Genomic DNA, 13,311 nt, shown 5'->3' with positions numbered 1-13,311 from the left:
CACGCCGGCCCTACGTGGTCACGGGCAGAGGATAACAAATTGTGACTAAAACTGCCTCAAGATGAATCCGTTTGTGAGAGACAGAAAGTGTGTCATGCAACGCTACTTTGGGAGAGATAATTAATACTGCACAAACAATCACTGGAAAAGCTAAACATATTATTTGAATGTTTTGAAGTAAATGGTAAAAGACAATGTTTAAATTAATTATTAATTAAAAATGAATGTTGCCATCTTTAAAGATTTTTTTTTTCAAAGCACTTTGTGCGCTGATTTAAAATGCTGCAATATCAAAGTATCCAGAGCCTCAGATTCCTTCGTGCCCCCTCCCCTCTGACAACACATTATGCAGGTGGGAAACTTTTTTGCCATTAAATGCTAATTAGTTTCACAACTAATTACTATCATGGTATTAGGTTAATGTTTTTCTACTTTTTGATTTAGACTTACTTTTGTAAATCCCTTATTCAAATTACTTTGAAGTAAAAGACTACAAATTAGTTCTCTTTTTAATGCGTAATGTGAGCTGTGGCAAGTCAGCCAGTAATTTTACAGCCTGTTTTAAGGAACAGGCAGAAGAAAGGCAGCGCAGCTCTTGCGCACGGTCACTCACATAGGTAGCCAACTGCTCTGCAGAGTTTTTAGAGAACTAGAAGACTTATAAACTCTGGCTTCCTCACCAGCCGCCAATTACCCAGTTTGTAATTTGAGGGGAAGGGGGAGTTTACAGCTTTGCAAACTCACTCCGTCACCCCATAAATACCGAACACACCCATCGGGGCATCACACCCTTCCTGCCTTACCCTTTCCTGCGCCAGCTCGCTGCCCGGGTGCCATTCACGTTGAGCAGGGACAGCGATCCCCCATTACTTCATGTGGTTATGTATGCACTCATTATACTGCCGTCTGTTGCTATAATGCTCCTATTAATTTTCCTTTTGATATTTTAAGAGCAATCTATAAATCACACAGACCTTCACGTGTGCCATCGTTAATGCTTAGCAAGACCGTCGTGCATCGAGTGGGTTTTTTCAGACCCGCCAAACAAGCCCACTTCCCAGCTCTGCCCCACTGGCCGTGCTTGTCGTGTGGACTGAAGCGGGGAGAAATCACATTTTCTTCTCCAAGAAACGCAGTTGCCTATGAGGTTTTGCAAGTTTTAAAGAAAAGAATTGCAAACGAGTTTACAATTTCACAGCTCTGTGTGCTTGTGGGACTGGATCGAGCTGATCGGTTTTCTATGGAAACTGGTAAACAGCCCTTTTATGTTCTAATCAACCTAAGCATGTCCCCACATGGAGACGTCTACTCTTGCTGCTCCACCCGTGAACCTCAGGAACCAACTGCGAAGGTCTCCAGAGTCACACTTCAGCAGATGGTAGGACAACACCTAGAGCTACACACACGCCTCTGCTGTACTTACATTGCTTGCATAGGGGAACGTCCTGGACTACTGTCACTCCCGTTACTGTTCGTATGCTCCATTGCACCATTAAGCTCTTCCCTCATCGCGTTGGCTAAATTGCCCAGAGTGGGATTTCCCATGGAAGCAGTAGTGTATAGAGGTATACTGTTCTCAGCCATTGAAGCCTGCCAAGGACACAAACAAATATATGAAGAGCCATGACTAATGTTTTCATACGTTGCGCAACACGCTCGCTTATTCCAAAACATTCTCCACATTTACATTATTTGCAATTACCATTTTTTAAAATATTGTGCTTTCTGATAGGTATTACCCTGATTCTACCAAGGGAAATTTAACATCATTTACATCTGGGTTTAAGCATTTATAGCTGTATTGGCTTGTGAGAAGATGGAGCTTTCCATTCCCTATTTGGAATTACACCCCCTGGAAAAAATAAAACATCCTTTTCCTACTTTGATTTTGCAAAATTATGTTTGGGGCTTTGGGTTTTTTTGTGGCTGAGGTCTGGGTTTGGGTTTTGTTTTTAATGAAATAGGGAAAAAAATTAGAAGTCACTCAGCTGATAACTCCTTCCTACCAGAGCAACTGGGCACCAAGTGGGAGGGCAGCATTACTGAGTTTGCTTTTTCTCATGACACAGGTGTGAAGCTGTGGTTAGCACTAACTGGATCAGTCTGAGTTGCACTGATCTGAGAGCTGAACCAGTCCATGTGGATTTTTTTAAGCCTCAGCAACTCAGCTCTTACCTTAGCTATTACAGATCTCACCATTTTATTTCAATTTTTCCTTGTTCTAAAGAAATGCCATGCAGAGGCACACTGGAGTTAACTTTCTAAATGGAAATCTTTGTAGGAAGAGAATGAACTGTTAAATATTTTCCTTCTGATTCCCACCGTTCTGCTTGCTAATATTTACTGTGTGTCAGCATTAGCTCATGTTGACGGCACAGTCCTGTGCCCGGCGCAGCAGTGCTGGGAGCGCAGAAGCCCCGAGCTCCGGAGGAGCCCAGCATTTGGCGGGGATGGGATGCATGGCTTTCCAAGGCTGTAGCGCCCAGGGACTTGAAGGACATTTAACCATTTCACCCATCCCAGCCGGATCCAGCTGACATCATCTGCAGCTCTCTGAGCCGTGTCAGCGCTCGAGAGCCACAGACGCTTGCTCGGCAGCGCTCGACCTGCTACGGGGGGAGGTCAGCTGGCTGCGGCGGTGGAGCCAAAAAATCCATCAGGCTCCGGGTCTGCATGATGCAAACCCTGCCCATGGGAGGTGAATTCATGCAAATGTACTCCCCACCGAACGCTCTCGTGGGACAAAACTCCTTGCTTGTTGCCATCCGACCTGGCAGAGCTGTTCCCAGGCAAGCACAGCCAGAGACCGGGGTGGGGGCAGATGGGATGGGAAGGGGGGGGCACGACCAGCCCTGACTGCAGCACCTTCACGAGCATGGCCCCTTTTATTCTTCCTTATGTTGACCTCTCCATGTGCAGCCCTATGTGTCACACGTGATTACAAAAGCTATTCTAACGGGAAGGATTATTTTTATCTTCTTGATTCAACAACCGGCAAACTCATTGTGATTAGGGGATGCAAAGAATGGTTCACATTTCCTGCACTTGGCAAAATAATGACTCAAGTTCTTCACCCATAGTGTTAACTTGTAATTGCAGTAAAGCAATTTACTGGGGGAGAGGTGGGACACGGGGAGTATCTCCCATAAAGATAATAATAGGGGAGGGGGGTGTTTTGGGAGCCCCTGGCGACCCGCTGGGAAAAGAGAGCGCTGGGGAGACCTGGAGTCCCCGTACCCTCCACACACAGAGCCGGGAGAGAGCTGCTGCTTCTCCCTGGCCGCGAGGGAAAACGGAGGAGATGTCAGAGGGGTCTGGGTGAAGGAGATGGGCACCTCTGCCACCCCACAGCAAAAGAAAAACGCAGCCTGGCATCCTGGCGGCATGTAGCACATCGTGCTGTCCCCCAGCCTGCAGAGAGGCGGCCGCTGTGCTCACGGGGATGTGCAAAGAGCCGGTCTTTGCAGATGCCCGCAAAAGCCAGAGGAACACTGCTTGTTAATTATTAATTAGACTGAACGTAGGCACTGGAAGGTAAAGCGGCCTTGTGTGTCCTAGGAGGAAGGTTATTGCCCAAGCAAGGTCTGAACGGCCCATGCGGCACTGGCCACCCGCACGGCTTCGCCCAAATCCCCGTACAGCACCTGAGCACCCACTGGGATTTTGCTTCCAAAATCCAACAGTGGGGGAGAGGAGCGAGGAACCTGCTGGTGTATTTTCAACCTAAATGAGGACCTGTCTCAGTGCAATGAGTATTGCTCACCCCCATTTATTATAGGGGCCACACTGGCGGTAGCGAATCTGGCCCAAGCTCTTCTCTCCATCAACTCAGTTCACATGATGCTATGGGGGGCACGAGTACGTGCCACTTCCAGGAAAAGTGGGAAATGGAAACAGTTTGGAGGTTATCACAAAAGACAAGAATGGATGGAGATGACGACAATGACACGTGTTTCAGAAATAAAACACGAACAGTTCCGTATGATAAGCATATTAATTGAAATTAGTCACATAGCTAACAATATGAAGAAATGCAAGATCATTTCATTTTTGCCTTTCAGCCTCATGAATGTAAAATGTGCTTGTAATCTTAATACTATTCAAGAGACAAAGCAGTCTTTAAAAATCACACTTCACAAGACTCAAGGGAAAGTAAGTTACTAATGAATGGTATTTACAGTTGCTTCATTTAAACATGCTTTCATTTGCTTTTCAGAAGTTACTACATAAACTCAAATAATTAGAAGAAATGCAGAACATTGGTTTTCTCCTAATAATCTGTTTCTTGGTTCTGAAAAGAGAAGTCTGCTAAAAACGCAGTTGCCCAAGCAAACATCCATGGCCATCAATAAACTTCTCGAGAAGCGACACTCAACAACCAACCAGGCTGCAACCATGCTCGATGTTGCCTCCCAGATTAATTCACACTATATGGAACAGGCTTACCCCCCCCCCCAAATTCAGGGCACAGTAATGCATTTGTATCTTTGGTTCATATAGCGAATACTGACTTTACCTGGGGTTTTTAAAATAGACTCAGGAGTTTGTAGAGAGGGGAAAAAAATGCCAACCTGATATACAGCACATGAAAAAGGGCTGGAGATGCGCACACTTTTAGGCTGCAAGTTATTAATTGTGCACCTACGCTTTGTGTATTTCTACATCGTGAAAAAAACAGAATTTTTGTCTTACAATTACAGTACAGTTTAAACCAATAAAAAAGATCTTTTTTTTCTATGGGAACTGCGACATTTATTTTTTACCAACAATAGGAAGATATGCAAAAATAGCCCTTAAAAGAAAAGGGGGAAAAATGATCTGCTTTCTCTTTAAACCCATGAACAATAGAAGGTCACGTGCCGCAGTATCCTATCATTCAGCACATTAATAGCTGTGCTAGAGTAATTACACTTGTGGTATTTTTGCCTCAAGTGAAATTCTGAAATAAGAGGATGGAAATTATGATACTGCTGATAAATATTAATAAGTGAACTTTTAATTTTTTTGCCACAATATTCAAAATGCTAAGCATCTAGCTAATGCTGAAGCAGCCTGATATGTGTTTGCCTCCAGGGACTATGATGCTTTATGCACTTAAGAAAAAAGTTTAACGGAATTAAAATTTAATATCTAATTAGAGCAAGGCTAATATATTTTGAAATGAGTGGGGAAGACACACGCCTCTGTTGCATATTTGCTACAGTCATTAATCTTACCTGTAAAGCAGCATTGAGAGGTGTGCAGTAGGTGTGGCTGGTCTGTATGTTTTTAATAAGAGAAGGGTTACTGCATAAGAAAAACATAAAAAGGAGAGTTAAATGCAACCAACTTCTGTGCGAGCATTTCAAGCACGTAATGCTTCCTCCCACACCAGAAAACTAGAGCTGAGACTGTTTTTCCACACAAGTTCTCTTTCGTTTCTCTTTTTTTTTTTTAATTTAAAGAAAATATCTGCATTTTAGGCTATGGTTATCATATTTGCCTTTACTAAATAAGGAACATCATTATCTCTCGACGTTACCTCACCATGTGTTCTACTACCCTGCGTTAGTAGCACATCTTGGCATCTCTGCTCATTTTAGCTGTGTTCAGGAGAAATGCTCCAATATTCGTCGTGTCTGGGAGCCAGTTACCATGTAAAGGTGCATCATGAGGAGGCTATGATCAAAAGCATCACGGGACATTTTAAATACTACTTCATGCAAATTATTCTCGAAGTCGCTGGCAGCGGAGTGCCTCGCTATGGAGCAGGGGACCACCACGAGACAGGATTTGAGCCGTGTTATTTCCTGCCAGGCAAACAGCGAGTGGCCCCGGTGAAGGACTGCCAATGCCATTGCCCCGAACGGTTTGGGGTTGTGGACTTGGAGGTGTGACGGCAGGTACTGCTGCACCGCAGCGAAGCGGTACGGACCACGCAAAACAACATGCTGCCCTAAAGGCCCTTTCAATAAAAAAATATTCTGGTGTGCTATTTTGGACCCTTACTTTAGTCATCTGAAGTTTATGTAAGGGGCTGGATTTGAGGAAAATGAATGCCAAGCATACCCGCTCTCTCTTTAGCAGACATCTAAATACCACTGGTTCCACTGGAGGGCGGGGGGGAAGGGGGGGGATAAAAAAAATTGAATACAAACTAGATAAGTAGTGCCAATGCAAAACATGTCCAAAGTTTTATCACTCACTGGGCATTTTTATTTTTGTTTTCTTTCATGTGGGAATAAATCATGGTGAGAAGAGTCTTAACTGAGCCCTTCCCACAGGGACCAGCAAGGATCAGTCATCCTGGAGAGATGGCCTTCAAGTACAGGTCAAAGAAAATTGCTTTGGGCACCCCAGGAATATTTGTGCGTGGCTGTTGTAGACACAGGATGGCCTGTTGATTATAATCTTTACAGCTGGTCTTACTGCACTTTCAAACTTTTTAAAGTTAATTCAGCGTTTCTGTCTTATAAGCACATCACTGTATTTCTGATTAAGAGTTGCAAAACAAGGCATACAACTGAAAGCAAAGGAAAATATCAGAATTAAAACTTATCTGAAGCCTTTCCTGGCATATATATGTCTTCCTGACAGGTCTACAGCAGCGTATCTGCACTAGCATGGGTAATTATTTTAGTCTACACTGCACTATAAACAAATGCTATAACAAACATGTCAAAGTAGAGTTATTACTACAGGCATCTGGATTATCAGAGTAGGACACACAAAATACACATAACAACCAAAAATTTAGTTTCTTTAGCAGCAAAGGTGATGTCACTATTTCATGAAATGCAAGCCTACATGAGATGGGTAAATCATGCAAAGCAAAGCAACAGCAGAAAAAAAAAATTAAAGCAAGTAAAAGCTCTTACTGTGCAACAAGCTCGCCAAAGTTTTCATCAGGGCAGTATTTTCGAGGACGGCCTCGTTGAATATGACGGCCACGTTTAAACTCTTCATCATCAACAGTCCAAAAGGACCCAAACTCATCCTCTACTCTGATAAAGCACTTATGCAGTGAGAGGTTGGTGCGAATGGCACCCTGGGACAAGAGCAGCAGCAAAGGAGATGAAGTGGAAACAAAGGGACACGGGATCGGGGACAGAACAGACATCAAATACAGGGAAAAGGAAAAAGAAAATAAAATGCAATAAGCATAAGCAAATGGTTTGTGAGGGTTAATATGCATTGCCACCTAAAAGCTACTAGCATGTGATGCAACAAACACCAAGCAAGCAGGGTCAGGGTACTGGTGGGCATACAAACAGTAGTGATGAGATGTTTGTCTTGGTTTCCCTTAACTGAAACAATGCGAAACCACCTGTGGTTGGTCTAACACCAGCTAGCAGCCAAAAGCCTCTACGTTAAACTGTAAGCATGATCCGAGCTAGGCTAAGAAGTTCAAACATGGTGGACATACCCACTGATCTTTTGTGGCCTTCGTTTTTGGAACTCTAGTTCATCCACTGTCCATACTGCCCCTTTAACGTTTTCTACTCGCACAAAACACTTGTGAAGACTAAGATTATGACGCACTGCATTCTGCAGCAAGTATAAAAGAGAAAACATTCAAAAACTTTCTATGAGAAAATGCTCATCATTGTCCAAGAACAGCAGCACAGTCAGTGTGACAGTCCTCATTTTGCAATGTTAAGCCCCTTCCCCTCCCCACACCCGTTCGCTTTCCCCAGCTCTTTACATCTTATTTTTGCAAAGACAAAATAAATATAAAAGCTTAAACCCAAAATTAGAAATTCAAGTTATTCTTATCAATTATCCCCAGTGTGAATGAGAACAGCCATCATTTTAAGCATGCACGTTGTATAATATAGCACATTTCATACAGAACACAAGTACATTGCTAAGACATTTTCAAAACAAATATACACGCTCTGCAAAGAGAAACTTCTCCTCTCCTGGAAAAGAAAGCAGTTAGAAAGAACAGAAAGGATTTCACGTAAGTACAGACAGCTCAATTTAGCAGAGAGGCACTGGAGCTGGTGTTGCTGCGGCTTCCCACAGCTGGGCTAATGCGAATCAGGTGCTGAACCTCCATCCACACCCACAGCATGGACTGGGGGCTCGGCAGCACCCCACCGGCCGACACGGCACCGACTCCTGCCTCCACGGCTTGCTCTTATATGGAAGTTGGCTCCTATTTCTGGCAGACTACTGTACTGACTGATCTGAGCCTCTGCCAAGTGAAAACATGAGGAGGGCTCTCCGAAACAAAGTGATAATATCCCCACAGCTCATCACCCAGAGGGACCCACGCTCATGGCATCCGATGCTCAGATGTCCTCTCTGCAGCTCGGCGCTGGGGAAAGATGAGCCCGGCCAACCCTTCCGACGTGCGCAGACCTTTGCTGAAGCCGAACATAATGAGACACCTCACTTTGTCATGGCAAGCTGAGGCTTTTCTGTCCCTGCTCCCCCTGAAACGGTGCCGAGAGCCTTGTTATTCCTCAAATGGAGTGCCATGCTCTCTCCTCGTTTTATGAGTTTTCTGAGCAAATACCCTCATACAAAGCCACTCAGCTTTGTACATGGAGCTTGTCCCCAGCGCTGCTGAAAGGGGCTCGGTAAACAGGGAAAACAGAAGAAGCCATTTGCTGAAAATATGCAGGCGAACAAACTCCATCCATCATCACTGGCACCATTGATTTAGTCAATCTGGTTGACTCGTTAGCAGGCACAATGCCAGCCAAACACATGGCCTGGGTCTAGGCAACCAAGAGACTACAATTTTTTTTTTCCTTCCGTCGTCGTTGTCGTCTTTTTTTTTTTAATGAACATCGGGTCTGGATGGTGAAAGGGAGCTCTAATCATGAATGTCTAAATCACTGTGCAAACAAAGGGTACGCACAGTGCATTTGTCATGTAAATTAAGAGGCAGTGGTGTGTGTGCCTGGGAGGGGAAGGCTAAGAGTCTTTTGCTACTTTTCCGTTTCTCTGCAATCCCTAGCACAGTCCCCACACTCCCGTTTCTGGTACAGGGGAAGATTCAGGGCTCGAACTGCCTTTGCTCAGCAGATGCTTGAGTGCAAACGCATCTCCTCTGGCTGTAGGTGCCCGATCCCGGCACTTTGGCTTTTCCATACTAATCTCCTTGTGAACTGGTGGAAATAAAAACCCTGGATATGCTTTTCCTCTCAGCAAGGCAGAAATCTAGCAGAAAGTCAACCTGTCCATCAGGGCTGCTTCCTTCTGCCCTTACTTTCTTCTGTTCTTGTTTTTTTAATGATTTTTTTTTTCCCTCTCCCACCTCTTCCAGATTTCACTAGTTTTGAAATTTTTGGCAAAATCCCCGATTTTGAGGTGGACGAAAAACATGCAAACGCCCCACACCTTACAGGCTAAAATCAGCCAGCTCAGCAACTGCTGGTGGGTGCCGCACTAGTGCAACCCGACACAGGGCTGCCGGCCCACATCTGGGTAACTCAGGCAGTTTCCTGTGAAAATGGGAACACTGTCAAGTCTGGAGCAAAATGTAAGAATAATAACGCTATTTCCCCCAGTGAAAGCTGATCTTGTAGTTCATACAGCAGTTGATCAAACGCACACAGCAAAGTTCAGCGAAGGGAGTCCTCAGAGTTTGTAAACAGTCTCTAAATACATGGCTGAGCAGAAATATTTGTGTTCTTCTTTAAATAAATTTAATGCTGGAGAAATACTTTACAGTCTGTTCTTGTTCTCTTGAAGTCAATGTGCAATTGACGGTTAAGGCTGCTGGATCAGGCTCTTGCTGAAGACGTTCAGACAGACAAGCTGAGCATTTGCAAGATGTCCATGAAGCGTTGCCCTCGCTTTCTATGTTACACGTGAACACTTATTTAAGGAATTCACCGCAGAAAAAAATTGTTTTGTTTCCCCTGCCTCTGGATTCTTGCTATCTAACAGTTTTATTTGAACAATACCCCAACGTTTCAGAGCCACACCTGCAGCCTGTGCCTCATGGCTGCGACTCAGTGCCAGCAAATTACTCCAAAAAATAAAAGCAAACAGACATTGCCTCTGACCTGTCAGAACCAGTTCACAGTGCTCCCCCAGCAATCAGCTTAACAGAAAAATTAGGAGCTATTATTGTAAGATTATATATTTACCTTGTTAAAAATATTTGTATGCAAGCCACTTTTGCAGAAAAATTACCCTGAACATGCTTGAATGCAGTAAATGAAAGGGTTTGTTATTTTAATAACTGCTCAGGCTCTGCTGTACTGCATTTTGGGAAAGAGATTCATTTTTTAAAGGTCTTTATTTCTGCACTCTTTTTGAAAGAGGGCTCAGGGAAGCTTGCCCACGCCAAACCCTGACCCTAAACTCAGGGAACACTGACCCAAACGCCCCCTAAGCATTAGCTGAAGGTGAGCACAAATCAGCACGTATACATTCAGATTATTCTGATTCTGCAATTAGCCCCTTGTGCTTGTTCTGCGCCCCATGGGCTTCCTGTCATGCCAATCCAGAGCTGCATTTTCATCCCTGCTGTTCCTGAAGGCTGGCATAAATTTGAGCAGTCTTCAGCACGAAAACCTGCATTACTTCAAGTGGTTGCCAATTTTCCTAGTGCCAATGGAACTTGGGGTGAAGTTTTTCTTCCCAGGTAGGTGAAGCAGGACCTGGACACCTGCATGAGGTCAAGGTGTCCAGGAGGGGTCTCCAAATGGTACCTGCCTCCCCCAGACACACTTTGCCCTTCTGCAAGCCCAAGGGTCTGCACCTCAGCCTCTCTTCCTCTGCAGAAGCACACTGTAAGTGCATGTGGCTTCTGGGACTGGATTTTGTGTGACGCACAAAGCTAATTCCTAAAACTAGCCTTGCAGGAGATATGGCCAGGGCTGCCTGCTGCCTTCTTCCACTCCCTCCTCCACTACCCTTCCCTTTGCTGCTGGAATTAAATAGGATTTTTACTTTAGCACCCACACCTGCAGCTGCTGAAAAGTCCTACTGGAACCACTCCAGCAGCAAAAGACAGGCAGGTCTAAAAGGATCTTAAATCAGGGAAAGTTAATTTCCTTTCTGGATAGTAAGGAAGCTGCAAAGTGAAACACTGCTCATGTTTTCCAACTGCAGTGAAGGAATCAAAGCAGCAATCACAGAGACTTTTCCTGAACATAAGAGCTTCTAGACCAAGGTTGAAAATGTACAAAATTGCACTGGGATCTGAATTAAAAGCAAAACACGCTACTGAAAACCAAGCTAACTTCCAAGGACCATTTTTAGCTCCATCCTCTGAAGGAATTAATCCTAAATGTAGGCTGAGACAAGAAAACCAGAAAGAGCTGATGAAACAGTGTGTATGGGACATATTCACCCCACCTGGTCATCTGAAGCTGTTTGAGAGCAACAGTGTTGTGTAGATTAAGAGAGCCTCAAAGTATCAGGGGTGCAATTTTTACAGCGATACAAGATCCTGTTATTTGATTAATTCATTTGTAATTGCACTAGCTTCAGAAGCCAGCGTGGCCGTTATAATGCTATATATACAGGAAGGTGTGGCCCCCCAAAATACAAAATAAAATTAACTCCCCAGACCTCTTATCTAACAATATCTGAGATAGTTATGGTAGGAAATTAAAGTGCCAAATAACAAATTTATTTCTGTTAAATATGTTTCTTATTGTGGGGCTTGCTTCTTGCATATTATGTTCAACAAACTTCTGCTGTGTGATTAAAAAAAAAAAAAAGAGGAAGTTTATAACAAATCTGTATATGTAGTTAAGAGTCAATTGATTGAGGAAAGAAATCCACCTATCTATAGATCCTAGGAAGAAAAGTCATTGTTGTGATTACAGTCTGCACAACTAAAAAGACAAACAGTATATCTTCTACTGACACAATAACTTTACCTCTTTTTTTTTTTTTCCTAATACGTTCCAGCTGAAGGGCTTCAGTTTCACTGCTAGCAGCAACCACACAGAGGAACTCGTGGCATAATCACAGAACATAAAAGCCAATAATGGGGATTCAATTAGTGGTTTCCAAAGGCAGAAGAATTTTTCTGCCAAATATCAAATTGTTCCTGCAGATAAGGCACCCAGTGTGTGTCAAAACTGCCGATCTAAATTTTCATGTCCACATGTCGTTAGAATTTGTTATGTCATCAGCAATGTCTATGCTGTACATGTCAGATATCAAAGACAAGAGGCATAGGCGGGCTAAGGCTTACCTTCCACGTCGCCGCGTTGCGTCTGAAGTAGGCAAACATTCGCGTGAACCAGTTGTAGATTTCATTTAGTGTTAGCTGTTTTTCTGGAGATTCGAGGATGGCCTTGTGAAGCAAAGCAATTGCAAGATCAGTTATGAGCACACCAGTACAAAACAGACTCACAGTTTTACTTTACCAAATAAAAAAAGGAAAGAAAGGAAGGAAAAAAGGAAGAAAGAAAGAAAGAAGAGATTTGGAGGAAAAAATCCAAAGGAGGGTTTTCACAATGTGAACTAAGATTAATGGCTGTATTTAACAGTTCAATGGCAAAATTCAAAATGGAATTATCTAATTGTTTTGAGTTTTTATTTCTGTTTCCTTACAGAAATATTAATTTATTAGTCATTCATAAAGCAGAATCAAAGAGAAATGCAAAACATTTCACTAGCTGATTAAAGCTCAGTAATTATTTAGAGCTCAGATTAATTCTAGGGATCAGAGATTACTGTAGCTTGTGATAATTGACTTGCCATCTTTAAACAGGCTCATTTTCACTGTTGTGTGAAATGAATTTCCTAATAATCACATCGTATTGTAATACTTAATCAAAAGCAATTATGTTATATATTGCAGTTCTAAAAACCCTTATAGTAAAGGTTTGAGCATTTGAGCACGCTTACATACCAAAGGTTTGAAAATCTATTTAATCCAGAGTGTGCACATATAGGGAGATTTTTTTTTTTTTAATCCAAATGTGTGTGTTTGGCTCAGCTTACCTGTCTAATTAAAGATGCATACGTGAATGGTGGTCTAACTTCCGCGTTCTTATAAAATTCTTGGTTCTGGGCAATATCTGCTAAATAAGAGCAGTTGTTCTGTTATCATCACAGCCTGCTGCTGCCGGGCTGTGGGCAACAGCAAGCCGCCCCACCACAGGGGCTGCGCCACCAGAACCCCTTTACCTGAAGAAATGGGGACGTTGTATTTATCCGAGTACCGCCTCCGGATGGGTCCGACATTGTGCATGCTCGTGGTAGTGATGACCGACGGTCCCTGCGTGACGGGAGTGATGGGCGCAGTCGGGGTGGTGGGAGTATGAGGTAAGCTCTGCGGAGACGCCTCGGATGCAGTCTTGGAAAGCGTGACGCTCGATACCAGATTCAACTGCAGAGGGAAGG

At 43.6% G+C, this 13,311-nt stretch overlaps 1 protein-coding gene across 4 annotated transcripts in view; it reads right to left on the bottom strand.

The window, feature by feature from the left end:
- Positions 1-13,311, bottom strand: part of FOXP1 (forkhead box P1) — a 342,200-nt gene that overhangs the window by 7,236 nt on the left and 321,653 nt on the right. For 3 of the 4 annotated variants that reach the window (XM_010570618.1, XM_010570610.1, XM_010570603.1), the window contains 6 exons: positions 13,096-13,297; positions 12,910-12,989; positions 12,155-12,256; positions 7,406-7,527; positions 5,217-5,286; positions 1,424-1,590 (listed from right to left, as the gene is read on the bottom strand). In XM_010570618.1, the coding sequence (XP_010568920.1) occupies positions 1,424-1,590; positions 5,217-5,286; positions 7,406-7,527; positions 12,155-12,256; positions 12,910-12,989; positions 13,096-13,297 (743 nt within the window). The remainder of the gene's footprint in view (positions 1-1,423; positions 1,591-5,216; positions 5,287-7,405; positions 7,528-12,154; positions 12,257-12,909; positions 12,990-13,095; positions 13,298-13,311) is intronic. The other variant, XM_010570626.1, reaches the window with a different exon arrangement.

This window comes from Haliaeetus leucocephalus, unplaced genomic scaffold, assembly GCF_000737465.1.
Source record: "Haliaeetus leucocephalus isolate CR32 unplaced genomic scaffold, Haliaeetus_leucocephalus-4.0 Scaffold2, whole genome shotgun sequence".
NCBI lineage: Eukaryota > Metazoa > Chordata > Aves > Accipitriformes > Accipitridae > Haliaeetus > Haliaeetus leucocephalus.
The sequence above is the reverse complement of the archived record's forward strand: the minus strand, read 5'-3'. Positions and strand labels throughout refer to the sequence as shown.